The following is a 20,528-nucleotide window of genomic DNA, read 5'->3' as shown; positions in this document are numbered from 1 at the left end:
CGCAGAGTGGGCGCCCGGTCGACGGGCGTGAATGAATGAATGAATGAGTGAGTGAATGAGTGAATGAGTAGGAGGGCGCGGGTCCTTCCCCGGGCGGCTCCTCCTCACCTTGACGGGCACCTCCGGGGCCGAGTCCACGGTCCGGGCGAGGGCGAGGGTCCGGGCCGGGCCCGGGGCCGGGGCCGGGGCCGGGGCGGGCGCGGGGAGCGGGCGGCGTCCGCCCTCCTCGCCGCCCGAATCCGACTCGGACCCCGAGCCCGACCCGTAGGAGGCGGCCAGGGCCGCGATGGCGAACGACATGATGGCCGACGGGCGGCCGGCCCGCCCGGAAGTGGCGTCGGCGGGGGGACCGGAAGGGACGCCGGCTGCCCCCTCCGACCGGACGTGACGTCGGAGGAGCCGCACCGGAAGTCCCGCCCCCCCAGGCCGCCCAACCGCCCGCCGAATCCTTTCCTTGCCAGGAATCCATCCCTCCCTCCCTCCCTCCCTCCCTCCCTTCCTCCCTTCCTCCCTTCCTTCCTCCCTTCCTCCCTTCCTCCCTTCCTCCCTTCCTCCCTTCTTCCCTTCTTCCCTTCTTTCATTCCGTTCTTCTTTTCTTCTTTCTTTCTTTCCTTCTTTGTTTCCTTCTTTCATTCCTTCTTTTCTTCTTTCTGTCTTTCCTTCTTTTCTTCTTTTTTCTGTCTGTCTTTCTATCCTTCCTTCCTTCCTTTCTGTTCCTTCCTTCCTTCCTTTCTGTTCCTTCCTTCCTTCCTTCCTTCCTTCCTTCCTTCCTTCCTTCCTTCCTTCCTTCCTTCCTTCCTTCCTTCCTTCCTTCCTTCCTTCCTCCTTTTCTGTCCTTCTTTTCTGTCCTTCCTTCTTTCCTTCCTTCTTCTGTCTTTCTGTCTTTCTTTCCTTCCTTCTTTCCTTCCTTCCTTCTTTTCTTCTGTCTTTCCTTCTTTCCTTCCTTCCTTCTTTTCTTCTTTCTTTCTCTCTGTCTTTCTTTCCTTCCTTCTTTCCTTCCTTACTTGCTTGCTTCCTTCTTTCATTCCTTCCTTCTTTTCTTCTTTCTGTCTTTCTTTCTTTCCTTCCTTACTTGCTTGCTTCCTTCTTTCATTCCTTCCTTCTTTTCTTCTTTCTGTTTTTCCTTCCTTCCTTGCTTCCTTCCTTCTTTTCTTCATTCCTTCATTCATTGATTCCTTCCTTCATTCATTCAGTCACATTCATTGGGCGCCCACTATGTGCACAGCACTCTACCAAGCGCTTGAAACGTACAGTTAAGCAACAGAGATGATCCAAGTGACACCATTATTAATTATTTTGCTATTTCTTAAGCGCTTGCTCTGTGCCAAGCACGGTTCTAAGCCCTGGGGCAAACACAAGGCCATCAGGGTGTCCCACATGGGGCTCTCGGGCTTCATCCCCATTTTACAGATGAGGTGACTGAGGCCCAAAGGAAAAAAAATTGATGGAATTGGTTAAGCGCTTGCTCTGTGCCAAGCACTGTTCTAAGCCCTGGGGGAGATACATGGTCATCAGGTTGTCCCACGTGGGGCTCTCAGGCTTCATCCCCCATTTCACAGATGAGGAGACTGAGGCCCAGAGGAAAAAAATTGATGGCATTGGTTAAGCGCTTACTATGTGCCAAGCACTGTTCCAAGCCCTGGGGTGGATACAAGCAAATCAGGTTGGACAGAGTCCCCGTCCCACGTGGGGCTCACAGTCTCAATCCCCATTTTCTAGATGAGGGAACTGAGGCCCAGAGAAGTGAAGTGACTGGCCCAAGGTCACACAACAGACAAGTGGCAGAGCCAGGATCAGAAGCCACGTGACTCCCAAACCCGTGCTCTTCCCGCTAGGCCGAGCTACTATCACTACCGAGAAGCAGCGTGGCTCAGCGGAAAGAGCCCGGGCTTGGGAGTCAGAGGTCATGGGTTCTAATCCCAGCTCCGCCGCTTGTGGGCTGTGTGACCTTGGGCAAGTCACTTTGCTTCTCTGTGCCTCAGTCTCCTCATCTGTAAGTTGGGGGTGAAGACTGTGAGCCTCAAGTAGGACAAACTGATTACCCTGTATCTACCCCAGTGCTTAGAACAGTGCTTGGCACATAGTAAGCGCTTAAATGCCATCATTATTACTGATAATGGCATTTGTTCATTCATTATATTGAGCGCTTACTGTGTGCGGAACACTGTACTAAGCGCTTGGAAAGTACAATACAGCAATAAAGAGAGACGGTTCTTGCCCACAACTGGCTTACTGCCCTGTGTGGCGGGGACTGTACTAAGCGTCGGGGGAGAACGCAAGCAAATTGGGTTGGACATGGTCCCTGCCTCACATCGGGCTCACAGTCTTCACCCCCATTCCACATCTGAGGCACCTGAGACAAGTGAAATTCATTTATTTTCAATCGCATTTAGTGAGCGCTAACTGTGTGCAGAGCACTCTACTAAGCGTTTGGAAAGTACGGGATAGTAAAGAAGCAACGTGGCTCAGTGCAGAGAGCCCGGACTAAGGAGTCAGAGGTCATGGGTTCCAATCCCCGCTCCGCCACCTGTCGGCTGCGTGACTTTGGGCCAGTCACTTGACTTCTCGGTGCCTCAGTGACCTCATCTGTACAATGGGGATTAAGACTGTGACGTGGGACAACCTGTATCTACCCTAGCGCTTAGAACGGTGCTCGGCACATAGCGAGCGCTTACCAGATACCGACGTTATTATTAATAACTCGCCCGAGGTCACCTAGCAGAGCAGGGGCGGAGGCGGCATTAGAACCCAAGGCCTTCTGACTCCTGGGCCTGTGCTCTATACGCAACGCCAGGCCGGTCCCCCCAATAATTACGGTGTTTGCTAAGCGCTTACTATTCAAGCGTATTTATTGAGCGCTTACTGTGTGCACAGCACCGTGGTAGATGCCAGGCAGTGGGACTGCTTTGCACATAGTAAGAGTTTAACAAATACCACCATTATTTATTATGTTGGTATTTGTTAAGCACTTACTATGTGCAGAGCACTGTTCTAAGCGCTGGGGTAGACACGGGGGAATCAGGTCGTCCCACGTGGGGCTCGCGGTCTTCATCCCCATTTTACAGACGAGGTAACTGAGGGCACAGAGAAGCGAAGTGACTCGCCCACAGTCACACAGCTGACAAGTGGCCGAGCTGGGATTCGAACTCATGACCTCTGACTCCAAAGCCCGTGCTCTTTCCACTGAGCCACGCTGCATTATTATAATCATTGGACCCAGTCCCTGTCCCACTCCACCTTTGTGCCCTCTCATTGCATGGCTATCGCTGTAGCGTGCTTCCCAGGCCTCAGTGGAAAGAGCCCGGGCTTTGGAGTCCGAGGTCATGAGTTCGAATCCCAGCTCGGCCACTTGTCAGCTGTGTGACTGTGGGCGAGTCACTTCGTTTCTCTGGGCCTCAGTTCCCTCATCTGTAAAATGGGGATGAAGATTGTGAGCCCCATGTGGGACGACCTGATTCCCCCGTGTCTCCCCCAGCGCTTAGAACGGTGCTCTGCACCTAGTAAGCGCTTAACAAATACCAACGTTATTATTATTAGTCCAGCGTCGTGCGCACCGTGTAGGCGCTCAATAAGTACGACTGGGGGGGGGGGGAGGAATGAACGACTGTCCGCCCCCAGTAAGCGCCCCGCGCATACGAATGAATGAATGGATCCTGCGGGCGAGGGCCGGGGCCGGTGGAAACTACAACTCCCGACGCGCATTGCGCGCCGCGCGCCCCCGGGCCGGCGCGGCGGCGGCGGCTGCGAGGCACGCTGGGAGATGTAGTCCCGACGGGGCGGGTCATTCGATTGGCCGCGGGAGCGGGCTGGACCATGTCCCTCTGGGCGGGGGGGAGGGAGGGGGCGGGGCCGCTCCCCCCCTGCAGGGGCGGCGGTGGTTGGGCTGACGCCGGGCGCCGGGCAGCGGGGCTCCGGGGCTCCGGGGCTGCGGGGCTGCGGGGCTGCGGGGCTGCGGGCCACCGGGCCACCGCGGGGACGGACGCCCTGTGCTCAGCGCTGCGCCCACCGCCCGTCGGGGACCGAGGTGAGCTGCAGCCGGGGGCCGGCAGGGGGAGGAGGAGGAGGCAAGGGAGGATAGATTCCCCCCCCCCCCCCATCATCCCATCATCCCATCATCCCCGTCCCGCCCATCCCCCAGGACCGAGCCTCCGCAGCGCAACGCTTAGGACAGCGCTCCGCACCCGCCCCATCTCCGGCCCCCCCTCCCCGCTATTCATTCATGCCTGCAGGCACTCCGCTCATTCATTCATCCACCCACTCATTCATCCATTCATTCAGTCCTCCGTTCAGTCATTCAGTCATGCAATCAGTCATTCACTCGCTCATCCATTCAGTCAATCAATCATTCATTCATCCGTTCTTTCAATCCTCCATTCAGTCATTCATCCATTCAGTCATTCATTCACTCACTCATCCATTCAGTCATTCATTCATCCACGCACTCATTCATACATCCATTCAATCCTCCATGCCATCATTCATCCGTTAAATCACTCATTCATTCAATCATTCATTCACTCACTCATCCATTCAATCATTCATCCACTCACTCATTCATCCATTCATTCAGTCCTCCATTCAGTCATTCATCCATTCAATCATTCATCCATCCCTTCAATCGGTCATTCACTCACTCATCCATTCAATCAATCATTCATTCATTCACCCACTCATTCATCCATTCATTTAATCCTCCGTTCAATCATTCATCCATTAAATCATTCATTCACTCATTCATCCATTCATTCATTCACTCATTCATCCATTCATTCAATCCTCCATTCAGTCATTCATCCATTAAATCATTCATTCATTCACTCACTCATCCATTCACTCATTCATCCACTCAGTCATTCATCCATTCCATCAATCATTCATTCACTCCTTTACTCATTCATTCAATCCTTTACTCACTCATTCATCCATCCAGTCATTCATCCGTTAAATCATTCATCCATCCATTCATCCGTTAAATCATTCATTCATTCACCCAATCATTCATTCACTCATTCATCCAGCCCTATGTATTGGGCCCTCATCGTGTGCAAACCACTGTCCTAAGCGCCGAGGAGAGAGAGTTCGCCACAGGGATGTGCCCATGGGTTGGCCCAGCTTGCTCTCCCAAGCGCTCAGCGCAGCGCTCTGCCCACGGTAAGCCCTCCAGACGTACCGACGAATGCATTCATTGGGCGCTTACTGTGTGCAGAGCACTGCGCCGACCGCCACGTGCCGCGGACCCATCGACTGGCGGGCCGCCCGCACTTTCTGGCCTTCCTTCCTTCCTTACGGAGCGCTCGCTGGGTGCCGAGGCTGTGCTAAGCGCTTGGGAGAGTAAGCTTAACGTGTCTATTGTCGTGTCGTGCTCTCCCAGGCGCTTAGCACAGCGCTCTGCACATGGAAAGCCCTCCAGAAATACCGACGAAGGAATTTATTGAGCACCTAACACGCACAGAAGCGCTTAATGCCATCGACCGATTTGCGGGCCACCCCCCGCTTCGATTCATTAATTCCCTCATTTATTGAACGCTTACTGCGTGCAAAGCACTGTATTCATTGTCCTCTTGAGCGCTCGCTGTGTGCAGAGCACTGTACTGAATACTTGGAAAGTACAATCCAACAACATATGGAGACAATCCCGGTCCACAACGGGCTCACAGTCTAGAAGACTAAGCTCTTGGGAGAGAAAGCTCGCTGTGAGCAGAAATGTGTCTTATGTTATACTCTCCCAAGCGCTTAGTACAGTGCATTGCACAGAGTGAGCACTCCATAAACACGATCGAATTGAATACGGCAACACACAGACACATTCCCAGCTCGCAACGAGTCTTCCACCCCCTCCCCAGCCCTGGGATCCTCTCCTGTCGGAAAATGGGCCTGATTTGGGATTTCTCAAATAGATCGACATCACCCCGATTCTGCCTCTGCAATGTCGATTTTCGCAAATGCTCGTTTCCCCCACCACCACACCCACTCACCCACTCCGACCTTGTAAATTTGGTATTTGCTTTAGATTTCTCCAGATTTCAGTAGCTTTCGACGCGTCGGGTCCCCTAATCGATATCCCGATTTATTCCGAATGCCCGACACGGTAAATGCCTCCAAGAAACATCTCAAGCTTCCGATTGGCCCTCCGTGGGAGCCTTTAGTGGAATTAGAGAATGTCCGGCTCTGGACGAAGGAGGGGCACTGCGATTTTCATTTTGGTCGAAATGTTTTACGGTCCTAGTTAAAGGGCGATTTGGTTTTCGGTACCCGGTGGAAAGATGGCTTATATTTAGACCAGTTTTTCTCCAGCCGGGAGAGTCGGCTTGGTATCTTTAAGCGTCCGGCGTTTCCGCTTAGTTTTAGTAACCCGTGTTGATATTTGCTAATTAATTAAAGTGCAGGTCATTCTCTTCAAAAGTACTAGAAAAGACAGCCACACTGTGCTATACCCATTCCCTGGAAGCTTATTTTGCCCGTGATTTTGAGTCTGTGTGTGCTCGAGGTTTGTTATATTCTCGTTTTTCCGGTTGGCACCTAAAGCATGTTTTCCAACACCTATAACGCAGAATAGACGGGAAAGAGAGAATGTATCTCAGGTGGACGTTTTTAACCCGTATGCGGTGACCTTATGTTAAAACCCGCTTTACCTTAGAATGGGATCATCGTGCCTGGGAAAACAAGTGTTTTTGTAATAATACTTAATGAAGCATAAGATTTCATTATTGTCCAGGCACTTAACCTCCCCGTTAACCTTTTTAATTAAACTAAATTAGGCCTCGGCATTATAAAGGCAGTTGCTGTCGAGGTACGGGCCTGCTCCTTCCAGAGGCTTTGGAATCTCAGTTTCGCTAGCGATCTTTGAGTCTGGGTTTTAAGACCGGTGTTTGCACACAGTAAGCGCTTAACAAATACCATAATCTTTTATAGGGCAGCGTGCCGGACGGAGTCCTAAATCTCAGTTCCCGATATCTCGGGCACTCTCATGAAGTCGATAAATTCCCGTGACCTCTTTGTTCCTCCCTTTTCTACGTCCTAAAACGGGGAGCAGGGATCCACCGCCCGGGGTTAACGGTGATGGTTTTTGCCAGTTCTCTCAGATTATCGCCTCGTACTTTTATGAAAATCGGGAAGAGATTGTTGTAAGGTCAGGAATTCAACTGGTTTTTACCTTGAGAGAAAGCTCTCCAGAGGATGTTTCTAGTGGAAAATTAATTGGGTTCAAATTCCAGACCATGAAAGATCCCCATCGATCACTTTGGATTTTGTTTGAACGAGGTTTCTGAAAATCTATACCTTCGGGGAGGCGGAGGGAAAAAATGAGCCTATCTAAAAGATTAAGATGTGATTTTTTCGCCCTTTGCATCTGAGTCACCAAAGTAATTAAGCAGTTATGAGTCATGTTGTATTTATTGAGCGCTCGCTGTGCGCTGAGCACTGTTCTAAGCACTTGGGAGAGTACAGTGGAGCTGGTAGACTCCATTCCTGTCTTCAAGGAGCCGGGGGAGACAGACACCCAAATAAATTACACATAAGGGAACGGATACGGATCTAAGTGCTGGGGGGCTGGGATGGGGTGAATTACAAATTGCTTAGGGGATAAATAATACAGTGCCTGGCCCCGAGTAAGTGCTTAACAAATACCACTAATTATTATTTTTATTATTATTAGGTCCTGAGATGAGTAATTGTGTTGAAGAATTAATTATTCATACCGTCTAACTCTAACCAAGCATTCGTTTCAGTGCAGGTGATGACCGAAAGCCCCTAGACTACGTCATGGGCAGGGAACATGTCTATCAGCTCTGCGTTGTTCTCTCCCAAGTGCTTAGTACAGTGTTCTGCGTCCGGGAAATGCTCAGTAACCACCGCTGAGAGTCACCGAGTATCACAGCGACTAACTTGAAAAGTCCTTTTTAATTCACTGTTCTTTTTAAATGTATTTTAAGGATAGAAGTTTGACAGATTGCCCGATAGCGATTTTTAAAATGGCATTCATTTGATCAAAAAGGCGTTTCTATCGTCAGGCAATTTTCTCTAAAACCAAAATGGCAGTGTTCCCCTAATAGTGCCTTAAACGAGTCGGGCAGCCCGGCCTAGCGGTCGGTCATCTTGGCTCCCCGGGTGACCTCCTTCATTCGATCCTATTTATTGAGCGCTTACTCTGTGCAGAGCACCGTACTACACGCTTGGAAAGTACAATTCGGCAACAAAGAGAGACAATCCCTGGTCACGGCGGGCTCACGGTCTAGAAGGAGGGAGGCGGACATCAAAGCAAGTAAACAGGCATCAGTAGCATCAATATAAATAAATAAATGAATAAATCCCGGAATAAATCGGGATATCGATTAGGGGACCCGACGCGTCAAAAGCTACTGAAATCTGGAGAAATCTAAAGCAAATACCAAAATCCTCATTAATAAAATAAATAGGATTATAAATACATACATAGATACACAAGTGCCGTGGGGAGAGGAGGGGGGTAGAGCGGAGGGAGGGAGTCGGGGCGATGGGTAGGGGAAACTGAGGAAAAGAGGGGCTCAGTCTGGAGGAGGTGAGCCTTCGGTAAGGCTTTGAAGGAGCGAAGTGTGATTGTTTGGCGGATTTGAGGAGGGAGGGCGTTCCGGGCCAGAGGTAGGACGTGGACCGGGGGTGCATGGTGGGACAGGCGGGAACGAGGCCCAGTGAGGTGGCTAGCACCGGCACCTCGGCAAATCATTCCTTCAATAGTATTTATTGAACGCTTACTATGTGCAGAGCACTGTACTGAGCGCTTGGAACAGACAACCCGGCAACAGATAGAGACCGTCCCTGCCCAACGACGGGCTCACGGTCTAAACGGGGGAGACGGACGGCAGAGCGAAACAGGACAAAACAAAACAACATAAACAAAACCACTGGACCTCAGTTCTGTCTTCTGTAAAATGGGGATAATACCTGCCTCTCCGTTCTTCGCACGGTTGTTTAAGGAGAAAAGATAATTGATGTGAAAGCACGTTGGAAAAATAAAAAGTTGCACTCTTCAAGAAGCAAGGCATTATTATTATTTCTAGTGCATTGCGTGTAGAATTAGCATGCATTTCTTTTGTGGTTGCTGTCACGTTTTTTAGGGGTAAATGGAAGCTCTTTTTTCTTTTTCCTAATCCCGACCTCTCCACTTGTCTGCTGTGTGACCTTGGGCAAGTCACTTAACTTCTCCGTGCCTCAGGTACCTCCTCTGAAAAATGGGGATTAAGACTATGAGCCTGGCATTGGACAACCTGATTACTTTGTATCTACCCCAGTGCTTAGAACGGTGCTTGGCCCATAGTAAGCCCTTAACAAACGTCCTTATTACTATTATTATTATTTAAAAATGCAAGCAAAATATATTTCTCTGAAATGGCTTCTAGGTGAAATGTCTTTTTTCAATTGTTTATATCTATCTTGGTGAATTATCTGGATTGCAGTTGTGACAGAGTAGGAAAATACATCTGCAAATGAAGGGCAAAAAGCCGGAAATTGGGGAATGGAAGAATGAAAAAAAGTCACTCGATTGCAGTAAATCTTTGATATCTATAGAAAATATATCAGTTTGACAGTGAGCTCCTTGAAGACAGGGAGATTGTATCTACCAACTGTATCGTCTTCTCCCAAATACTTGAAAGCACAAAATTGTCGATTCCCATTGATTACCCATTTTTTTCCCAGAAATAATACTTAGAACAGTCCTTGGCACACAGTAAGCACTTTAACGAATACCATAAAAATATGCTATTTAATATCGATGTGCTAAGCGCTGGGAGAGGTACATAATCAAATTGGACACATCCCCTGACCCTCGTGGGGCGCACGTAAGGGAGAGGGGAGAACAGGTATTCCTCCATTTTACTGATGAGGAAACGGAGGCATCAAAGGAAAAAAAAGTCAGGTTTGGTAAAAATCAATCACTTCAAGTTCGTAGGTTTTCTCTCTCTCCACTTAATTGATCCAGCTTCAGACATTTTCTCTTTCCACCTCTGGAATTGTGATTTAAAAAGGTATCCCATGGTTTCTTATTCCTATAAAAATAATTTGTTCACAATTTTGAGGTCAGTAGTGAATGGGGGATTTAACTAATTTCATTTCTAATTGTTTTCAAAAACTTATTTGAAATGGCAGCTTTTTCTTTTTTCTAATAAGAAATGATGTAGCTGAAATAAGCAGAGTGAGAGAGAGCCTGAAATATGTTATATATTATACACTTTTTTCTAACGATCCATTTTGCAGATCAGTGTTGAACACTCTGAGGAGCAGTGGATCGGGAAAATTCTGTCTTAGATTTGACTCGAAAATTGCTTTAAAAACAATTAGTGTTTACCGATTTCCAACCAAGCGGGGATACGTGGCAATCTTCCACCCATCTTCATTCCCCTTTCCTCCGACCCTAAAAGGGCGGGTGGGGATGCGGGGGAGTGGGAAACCTGCTTTGTTTTTCTGCCTCCGAAGGATTCTCTCTGGAAACATAATTGCCGGAGTACGTTAGGCTCTTCTCCCCTTTACCCGAGCCAAGAATTAGCGGTGGCCTCCGCCGAGATCCGTTAGTATTTCTCCACCTTGCTGCGTGCACGTTCGTTACGGAGACGTTCCGCCGCGTTTGTTAGGGAGCGTGGGTGGCCATTATTTGGAGTCTTAGCCACCCCCCGCTGTCCTCTGGACCCAGGTGGTCAGGAACTGACAGGATGGCTCATGTCATTGCAATTGCTCGCGAATTAATATCTGGAAGCTCATTAGGGGCAGGGAGCTTGTCTGCTAATTCTGTATTGTACTCTCCCGAGCGCTTAATACAGCATTCTGCATGTAGTAAGCGCTCAATAAAGACGATCGAGGAGAGATGCCCCTTCAGCTTTCTATCAAAGAGTGAACGTGGCTAGGTAGAGCGCACTCTTCTCCCACCCCGGGCCACTGGCTCCATCTCTTGCCAGTCCCCTCACGGTGATGGCATCCGACGGGTTCCCACCTCCCCCTGCCCACCTCTGTTTTGGTTTTGTGGTATTGCTTTGTGCCGGGTACCATTCAAAGCGCAGGGGTAGATACGAGGTCATCAGGTTGGAAGGAGCCCATGCCCTACGTGGGGCTCACAGTCTTAATCTCTATTTTACAGGTGAAGGAACTGAGGCCCAGAGAAGTGATTTGCCCAGGGTCACACAGCAGATAAGTGGGGAGTCCTTTAGACTCCCAGGCCTGTGCTCCATCCACTAGACCACACTGCTTCTCGGCTTCTCACTTGGCTGACCTGTCCCCTGCCCAGAAGGAGGCAGACGTTAAAATAAATTGCAGATATACACCTGAGAGCCGTGGGGCGACTATCAGGGGCTTAAAGGTTCCAATTCCAAGGACCAGCGTGACGCAGAAGGGAGAGGAGAGTAGGAGAAATTAGGTCTTAGTCGGACAAGGCTTCTCGGAGGAAATGTGATTTTTTTTAATGAGGCTTTAGGCGGGGAGGGTGACGGTCCGGCTGTGACGGAGGAGGGAGTTCCGAACCAGAGGCGAGATGTGAGCAAGGGGTCGGGAATGAGATAGCGGAGATTGAGGCGCAGGGTGAAGGTTGGCGTGAGGGGGGCAAAGTGTGCTGGGCTGGGTTGGGATAGGAGATCTGCGAGATAAGATAGGGGAGGGGAGGGTGATCGAATGCTTTAAAGCCACTGGTAAGGAGTTTCTCTTTGGGGAGGTAGATGGGCAGCCAGCGGAGTTTCTTGAGGAGCGGGGAGATGTAGATTTGAATGAAAAATAAAAATGATCCGGGCAGCAGAGTGAAGTATGGACAGGAGTGGGAAGAGATAGGAGGCAGGGAGGTCAGTGAGGAGGCTGATATCTCATCTAGGTGAGATAGGGGAAGTGCTCGGATCGGCACAGGAGCAGTTTGGAGGAGCTCAGCGACAGGGCGAAGGTGGAGCAGACAGGATTCCGGAGGCGGACTGAAGGAATACGGCGGTCGGATGGGAGCGACAAGGGGAGGATGACGCCAAGATTGTGCGCTGGAGAGACGCGGAGGGTGGTGGGGCTGTCTACAGTGATGGGAAAGTCGGGGGGGGTCCCGCTTTGGGTGGGGAGGTGAGGAGCTCCCTTTGAAGCGGTAGCTGGACATCCAAATAGAGATGGAGAACGAGAGAGGTCAGGGCTAAGCCCCTTAGAACAGGGAAGGTGAAGTACATATCTGTAATTTATTTAACATGGGTCTCCCCCTCTGGACTCTAAGGTAGTGGAGAGCGGGGAATGCGTCTGTTTGTTCTTTTATTGCACTCTCCCAAGTGTTTAGTACAGTGCTCTGCACATAGTCAAATATGAATGAATTAATGAAAGGGGTGAGAGGGAAGGATTTTCAGTGGAATTACCTAATAATTATGCCGTTTATCACTGTGGGCAGGGAACACGTCTGTCGACTCTGTCGTATTGTACTCTGCACACAGTAAGCACTCAGAGCGCAGAAGCCGCCTGCTTAGTGGATAGAACGTGGGCTCGGGAGTCGGAAGGACCTGGGTTCTAATCCCGGCTCTTCTCGTTTGCTTTGTGACCTGGGGCAAGTCACTTCGTTTCTCTGGGCCTCAGGTACCTCATCTGTAAAATGGGGATGAAGACCGTCAGCCTGACCCTTTTATGGAGCTCTTTTATTGAGCTTTTATTGCGCTCGGAGAGTGCAATGTAAAAATAGACACATTCCCATCCCACAATGAGCTTACAGCCTAGAAGGGGATACAGGCATTGATATACATAAGTAAGAGACATGTACATAAGTGCCGTAGGGCTGGGAGGTGGGGATGAATAAAGGGAGCAAGTCAAATGCAGAGGGGAGAGGGAGAAGAGGAAAGGGGGGCTTAATCAGGGAAGGCCTCTTGGAGGAGATGGGCCTTCAGTAAGGCTTTGAAGTGGGTGGGGAATCTGTCGGAATGGAGGAGAAAGGGGGTTCCAGGCCAGAGGGAGGGCATGGACGAGGGGTCAGTCGCGAGATAGATGAGATCGACGCACAGCGAGAAGGTTGGCATTAGAGGAGCGAAGTTTGCGGGCTGGGTTGTAGTAGGAGAGTAGCGAGGCGAGGTAGGAGGAGGCAAGGGGATTGACAGCTTTAAAGCCGACGGTGAGGAGTTTCTGTTTGATGCGGAGGTGGATGGGCAACTGCTGGAGTTTCTTGAGGAGTGGAGAAACACGTCCTGAGCGTTTTTGTGGAAAAATGATCCGGGCAGCAGAGTGAACTCTGGAGTGGGGAGAGACGGGAATCCGGGAGGTCAGCAGAGAGGCTGATGTGGGAATCCAGGCGGGATAGGATGAGAGGCTGTATTAACACCGTAGCAATTTGGATGGAGAGGAAAGGGTGGAGTTTAGCGATGTGGTGAAAGTGTGACCGAGAGCACTTAGTAATGGATTGAACATGTGGGTCGAATGAGAGAGGAGTCAAGGATAACACCGAGGTGACGGACTTGTGAGATGGAAGGACGGTGGTGTCTTCTACAGTGATGGGAAAGTCAGAGGGAGGGTAGGATTTGTGGGGGAAGACGATGAATAGAAGAGAACCCCAAAATGAACCTATTCAAGGGTGAGAGGCAGATAAAGAGGCTGCAAAAGCCACAATAAGCGCTCAGTAAATACTTTGGGGAAGCAGCGTGGCTCAGTGGAAAGAGCCTGGGCTTCGGAGTCAGAGGTCATGGGTTCGACTCCCGGCTCTGCCACTTGTCAGCTGTGTGACTGTGGGCGAGTCACTTCACTTCTCTGGGCCTCAGTTACCTCATCTGTAAAATGGGGATTAACTGTGAGCCTCATGTGGGATGACCTGATTACCCTGTATCTCCCCCAGCGCTTAGAACAGTGCTCTGCACATAGTAAGCGCCTAACAAATACCAACATTATTAGATAGAAGTGGTTTTCTGAACAAAAACGTCACAAGGACCACACGAGGCAAGCAAGCAAAAACAACACGCGCAACTGCAGAATGTACGTGTGAGCGTGGAGTGAGGTCGGGAATGGGTCCCCCATATTGGCCTTCTCAGGTACAAATACACATCTTCCCTTCTTCCTCGCATAGGAGCGCACAAACAAAAACACACACACGCACCCCTAACAGAGAATGAAACAGGTGTGCGAGGAGGTAGAATGAGAAACCTGCAGGCCCCGCCCCCAACCAATCTCTCCATTCTCCATTTTGGGGATCTGGGGCCAGTTGGGAGAAGGAGGGAGGGGAAGGAAGAAGAAGAGACTCCTGCTTAAACTGTGAGCTCCGGGTGGGACAAGTTAATACTTCACTCGTACCTACCCAGTGCTTAGAACAGTGCTTGACACAGAGTAAGCACTTAGCAAAGGCCATAATTCCACAACACATTTCAACGAGAGTTTCTGACAAGTCTGTGGCTCTACCACAGTAGACAGAAGATTGATTGTGGTGACGCTTCTGGTCACCACAGTCCATCTATCTGCCCATTTCTGGCTGAAGTGTTTTTTCCTCCTCTTGGATGTGGGACTTGTATTTTCCATAAAAGGTCTGGCCTCAACGCGAAAGATTTTGGTTTCCCGAACCTAGGTGACCGACCGGGATGGCTACGCGGCTGAAAGATAGTCCTAAATAAAACCGTACTATTTCCAAACCCACCATCACGTATTCTTTGCACTTTCGTTTGTTCGATCGTATTTATTGAGCGCTTACTGTGTGCACAGCACTCGACTAAGCGCTTGAAAAGTACCATTCAGCAACAAATAGAGACGATCCCTGCCCACAGCGGGCTCACGGTCTAGAAGAGGGGAACTTGAGACACTGGATTCCAGCCTTTGGTAGTTTAATTCCCTATTCAAACAAAAATAGCAGTCTCATATGCTCTGCAACTTTGCCTAAGGTGCTGACTTTGGCTACCGTATCAAGCGAACTAAAGCAGGTAGTTAAGTCACTATCTCCTGCTTCCTGACTGCTGTTTCCCTGTCTTCCATAGGATTCTCTGCTAGTTGATCTTGATTTTCGTCACCTTTTAAGGTATTTCTTGAGTGTCATTTACGACTGTTAGAAAACTCTTTAATGCTCATTGAGTAGCAATCCAATAAACGCTAAACAAATCACCGGATTAATTATGGCCCCTACATGGATTTTCAATGCCAATAAATTTCTAATTTGGGGGTATTATTGATTAGAGAGGTTTCAGAACCCTCCTGGGTTAGGAAGATTTTCCAAATCGTGGGGTCAGAGGCGGAAAGGTGGATTTCGAGGGGACCCTCAAGTACTCCCAGAGATAAAATTACTGAACCTCCAAGGACTCCAAGGATCCATTTGTTTTCCCCAACTTCGTAGATTTCCCCCCGACAATCCATGTGATATCAAATTTGGGGCGATCTGGGTCACGGAGCCCCGAGACCCTTAGAGGTCCAATGCTGCCTCCCATTAATAATAATCATGATGGTATTTGTTAAGCACTTACTATGTGTCAAGCACTGTTCTAAGCCCTGGGGTAGATACGAGGTCATCAGGTTGTCCCACAGGCTCACAGTCTTCATCCCCATTTTACAGATGAGGGAACTGAGGCCCAGAGAAATGAAGTGACTTGCCCAGAGTCACCCAGCTGACACGTGGCGGATCTGAGATTCGAACCCACGACTTCTGACTCTCAAGTCTGTGCTCTTTCCACTGAGCCGTGCTGCTTCGCATTAACTCCCAAAGGGCAGGCTGAGGTGCGGTACGTTCACGACACTTTTAACCCAGTGGTCTCCCGACATACTGGCCGTCCCTCTTGGCGAAATGGGCTGTCTTTGAAGGGGAAGGGAAAGGCCTGTGAGACGGCACTAGCAACGAGGAAGATTATTTACGAATGTGCACAAAAAAAAATCCCAAGTCAAAGTCTATTCCTGGTTTGCATTTACATCGCTATTTGGTCCTGTAACAAAATGTACCGTTTATCATTTTAATGCACGGTTAGGGCCGATTTTTTTGTATCTTGGGAAGCCTTTAATGCATTTTCTTTATTTCCCATGGGAAACCTACCTGGTTTAGCGCCTTTTCGGTTAACGTTATTTTCGGGCAATCAATTAAGTCGCATTAACTGGTGATCGACTGTATATTAACTGTCATCTGCCGGCATCTTGCCAAAGGCATTAATAATTCAGGGCTACGGCCAGGACGGGGGTGAGGGGAGGATTTTCTTCAGCAAAATACCCAAACAACACCTAACTCACGCCATGTCTGCTTCCTCCTCCATCGCCTGCAGTCCTTTAATCCACCACCTAGGATGGAGTTTGAAGGACTTGAATAGAATTGGGTTTTCACGTCGACTCAGAAACGGCGCTCGCCCCGCCCCCCAACTTTGGTCGGAGGATTCCCTTGTTCACCCTCTAGGACCCGCTCTCCGCCCCTCCCGTTCCCCCGAAGCTACTCTCTTCGAGGTCACCAATGACCTCCCCAAGTCTAGCACTAAACTATCGATTGAGCTTGCACTTTAAGGAGCCTCCTAATTCTTCTCCAGCTCTTGTCGAATTTGGGAGGAGGGATTTCGGCGAAGCAGACTCCTTCTCCTGGAGATAATGATATCCGGAAAGACTATCTAACACTGGTTTTACCGACATCGTCCTCTCCCGGTTCTCCTCTTGATTCTCCAGCCGATCCTCCCCAGACGTTTTCGACGGTTCCCCAACTGGGGGGTGTCTCCGGGGTCTGTTTGGGGTCCCCTTCTAGTCTCATTTTACACCTACTCACCTGAGGAGCTCACCCGCTTCTGGGGTGAGCGGGTGACATCTACGTGGCTAAATCTCAAATCTACTCCGTCCTCTGTGACATCTCTACATCTCTACTCCGAGTGTGTTGGAAATTAAACTTTTCATCTTCCCTCCTTAACCTTCTCCTTCACCTACCTTTCCCATCAGTGCCATTCATTCAGTCGTATTTATTGAGCACTTCCCTGTGTGCAGAGCACTAGACTAAGCATTTGGGAGAGTATAATACCCCAACAAACGACACATTCCCTGCCCACCACGAACTCACAGTCTAGAGGGGGAGACATTAAGATACACAAAGAAATAAATGACAGACACGTACATATACGTGCTGGGGGGACGGGAGGGAGGATGAATGAGGGGAGCAAATCAGGGTGACGCAGAAGGGAATGGAAGAAGAGGAGATTCCCACCATCCTTTCCAACCCTGAAGCCTGGAACTTTGGAATTATCCTCGTCTCCTTCCTTTCTCTCAAGTCTCCTATTCCGTTCCTCACCAAATCCTGATTGTTTTCCCTCAGTCAATTTTTTCCGGCATTTGTTAAACACTTACTTCATATGCCCGGCACTGTACTAAGCGCAGCGGGAGATCCGAGCCAATCAGGATGGGCACAGTCCCCGTCCCACATGGAGCTCACAGTCTCGATCCCCTCCCCCCGTCCCTTGCCTCTAATGACTCAGCCACTTTATTGGGAAAATTGACGCTGCCGGACGTCTTCTCCCTAAAATCTCCCCTGCCCCTCCCCCTTCAACTCTCCCATGTTTCCCAGAAGTCTCTGGAGGAGATCTCCCGCCTCCTGTCAAAATCCACCCCCTCCACCTGAACATCCGACCCCATTCCTTCGGAACTTAACGAAACACTCGCCCCCTCTCTTCTTCCCTCTCTAACAGCCAGCTTCGGCTGTTCACTCACTCTCCAGGGGCTTCTTCCCCACCGCTTTCAAACCGGCCCATGTGTCCCCTATCCTAAAAAAACCCTCCCTTGACCCCGCAGCTCCTTCCAGTTATCACCCCATCTCCCTCCTACCATCCCTCTCCAGATGCCTGTAACGAGTCATCTCCACCCACCGTCTCCAGTTCCTCTCCTCCAATTCTCTCCTTGACCCCCTCCGATCTGGCTTCCAGCCCCTTCACTCCACAGAGACCGCCCTCTCAGAGGTCACAAAGGATCTCCGTCTCGCCAAATCCAAAGGCCTCTACTCCATCCTAATCCTCCTCAACCTCTCGGACCAGCCCCTTCTCCTGGAAACGTCACCCAATGTCGGCTTTCCTGACACCGTCCTCTCCTGCTTCTCCCTCATCTCTCTGGCAGTTCATTCTCCTTTATGGGCTCTTCCTCTGCCTCCCACCCCCTAACTTTAAAAATGAATAAATGAGAATGAATGAATACCGCAGAGCACGCTACTAAGTTAATTCATTCAATAGTATTTATTGAGCGCTTATTATGTGCAGAGCACTGTACTAAGCACTTGGAATATGCAAATCAGTAACAGATAGAGACGGTCCCTGCCCTTTGACGGGCTTACGGTCTAATCGGGGGAGGCGGACAGACAAGAACAATAGCAATAAATAGAATCGAGGGGATGAACATCTCATTAAAACAATAGCAAATAAATAGAATCAAGGTGATGTACATCTCATTAGCAAAATAAATAGGGTAATGAAAATATATACAGTTGCGCGGACGAGTACGGTGCTGAGGCGAGGGGAAGGGAGAGGGAGAGGAGCAGAGGGAAAGGGGGGGATGAGAGGGCTTAGCTGAGGAGAGGTAAAGGGGGAGCAGAGGGAAAATGGGAGCTCAGTCTGGGAAGGCCTCTTGGAGAAGGTGAGCTTTAAGTAGGGTTTTGAAGAGGGAAAGAGAATGAGTTTGGCGGAGGTGAGGAAGGAGGGCGTTCCGGGACCGCGGGAGGATGTGGCCCGGAGGTCAACGGCGGGATAGGCGAGAACGGGGGACGGCGAGGAGGTGGGCGGCGGAGGAGCGGAGCGTGCGGAGTGGGCGGTAGAAAGAGAGAAGGGAGGAGAAGTAGGAGGGGACAAGGTGATGCAGAGCCTTGAAGCCTAGAGTGAGAAGTTTTTGTTTCGTGCGGAGGTTGATAAGCAACCACTGGAGGTTTTTAAGAAGGGGAATGATACAGTGTAACAGAGTTGGTGGACATTCCTTGCCCACGACAAGCTTACGGTCTAATAGGGAAGGTAGAGATTAATATAATTTTTGGACGTGTACAGAAGTGCCGTGGGGTGAATACCAAATGCCCATCGTGCACAGATTATGCATTTGGGAGAGAGAGTCGGGGGGGATGGAAAAGGGCTTAATTGGAGAAGGCCTTTTGGAGGAGATGGGACCTTAATAAGGCTTTGAGTATTAATAATAATAATTATAGTATCTGTTAAGCACTTAATATGTCCCAGGCACTGTTCTGAGCGCTGGGGTAGACGCAAGCTAATCAGGTTGGACACAGCCCCTTGTCCCACATAGGCCTCCCGGTCTTGATCCCCATTTGACAGATGAGGGAACTGAGGCACAGAGTATTTTTGACTTGCCCCAGGTCACCCAGCAAACGGCGGAGCCGGGATTAGCAGCCAGGTCCTTCCGACTCCCAGGGCCGCGCTCTAGCCACTAGGTCTGGCGTTCCCGGAGGGGAGGGAGTTTCAGGCCAGAGGGAGGAACGGGAAAGGGGTCGAGCGGCGAGATGGACGAGATTAGGGCACTGTGAGCAAGCCGGTGCCGGAGGTGCGATGGTCGTAGGAGATCAGGGAGGGGGAGAGGTGACTGAGTGCTTTAAAGTCAGTGATTATCTTGACTGTCGTCGGCCATGCTCTTCTGTGGGTAGGCTTCCAGTTGTCAGATGGGATTCGGCATCGTCGGAGGCTTTGTTTATCCGTAAAGCCTTTCCTCTGTCCCCTTTGCCTTCCACTCCAAAATTGCAGTTCACTTCAGCAGCCGTTTGTCATCCACCCTCCTCACCCGTCCCTCCCACATCGCTCGTGCGGCCGTGAGTATCACTGACTCCGGGACTCTTTTGTTCGGGTTCGTGTCCGGCCGTTTGATGCTGAGCGGGGGCCCTCAGCGATACCGGGGTGTCGGCGTTACGGCTCCGCAGACCCTTTAGTTCTCCTGCAGCCCAATTCTCTATTATTGCTGCACGGTCCCTCGAAGGATGTGCTGACCTTCTTGATTCGATTTTTCTACCTCCTCGTCTGTTATTAAGCCACTGCGTAGCGTGCTGCCTAGCTACCAGAATTCTGTGATGTTGTTTAGCTCTGGGTGACCGATCTAAACTTTTTGATCGTCTATATTGCTTCCCCGTGTGTGTCTGGTTTTTTAAAAATAATTTTTGGTGGTTGCGAGGGGGAGGTTGGTTTTTTTGTTTTGTCTTTTGTGGGGGGTGTGCGTGTTAAACCCAGGGGTAGTTACAAGCTACTCAGGTTGGACCCACTCCCTGCCCCACGGGGGGTTCACAGTCTAAATCCCCATTTTACAGATGAGGTAACTGAGGCCCAGAAAAGTGAAGCGACACGCCCTAGGTCATACAGCAGACGAGAGGCGGAGTGGGGATGAGAACCCGGCTCTCTAGACTGCAAGCTTGTTGTGGCGTAAACTCGTCGTGGGCAGGGGATGTGTGTGTTAATTGTTGTCTTGTACTCACCCAAGCGCTTAGTACGGTGTTCGGCACACAGTGAGGACTCAATAAATACGATTGAAGGTCTTTTTGACTCCCAGGCCCGTGCTCCATCCTCTAGGCCGGAAATTTTGTTCAGGAGTCCCTCCTTGTCCGCGAAGAGACCGAAGCCGTTTTTTCTCCTCAGAGGCAGGTACGGGGCCATTTAGCCGTAATTTCTTAATTTCTGCGT

General features: G+C 50.1%; 2 protein-coding genes across 4 annotated transcripts in view; one reads left to right on the top strand and one right to left on the bottom strand.

Annotated features, from left to right (window-relative positions):
• Window positions 1-315, bottom strand: part of CDC40 (cell division cycle 40) — a 32,141-nt gene extending 31,826 nt beyond the window's left edge. The window contains exon 1 of the mRNA XM_007670756.3: window positions 109-315. Coding sequence (XP_007668946.2) covers window positions 109-300 — 192 coding nt within the window. The 5' untranslated portion in view covers window positions 301-315. The remainder of the gene's footprint in view (window positions 1-108) is intronic.
• Window positions 316-3,936: 3,621 nt separating this feature from the next.
• Window positions 3,937-20,528, top strand: part of WASF1 (WASP family member 1) — a 69,874-nt gene continuing 53,282 nt past the window's right edge. For all 3 annotated transcript variants that reach the window (XM_039914822.1, XM_029047581.1, XM_029047579.1), the window contains exon 1: window positions 3,937-4,024. The gene's annotated coding sequence lies outside the window, so the exon portion shown is untranslated. The remainder of the gene's footprint in view (window positions 4,025-20,528) is intronic.

Source organism: Ornithorhynchus anatinus, chromosome 19 (assembly GCF_004115215.2).
Source record: "Ornithorhynchus anatinus isolate Pmale09 chromosome 19, mOrnAna1.pri.v4, whole genome shotgun sequence".
Taxonomy (NCBI): domain Eukaryota; kingdom Metazoa; phylum Chordata; class Mammalia; order Monotremata; family Ornithorhynchidae; genus Ornithorhynchus; species Ornithorhynchus anatinus.
Note: the sequence above shows the minus strand (reverse complement) of the source record. Positions and strands in the feature narration are given on the sequence as shown.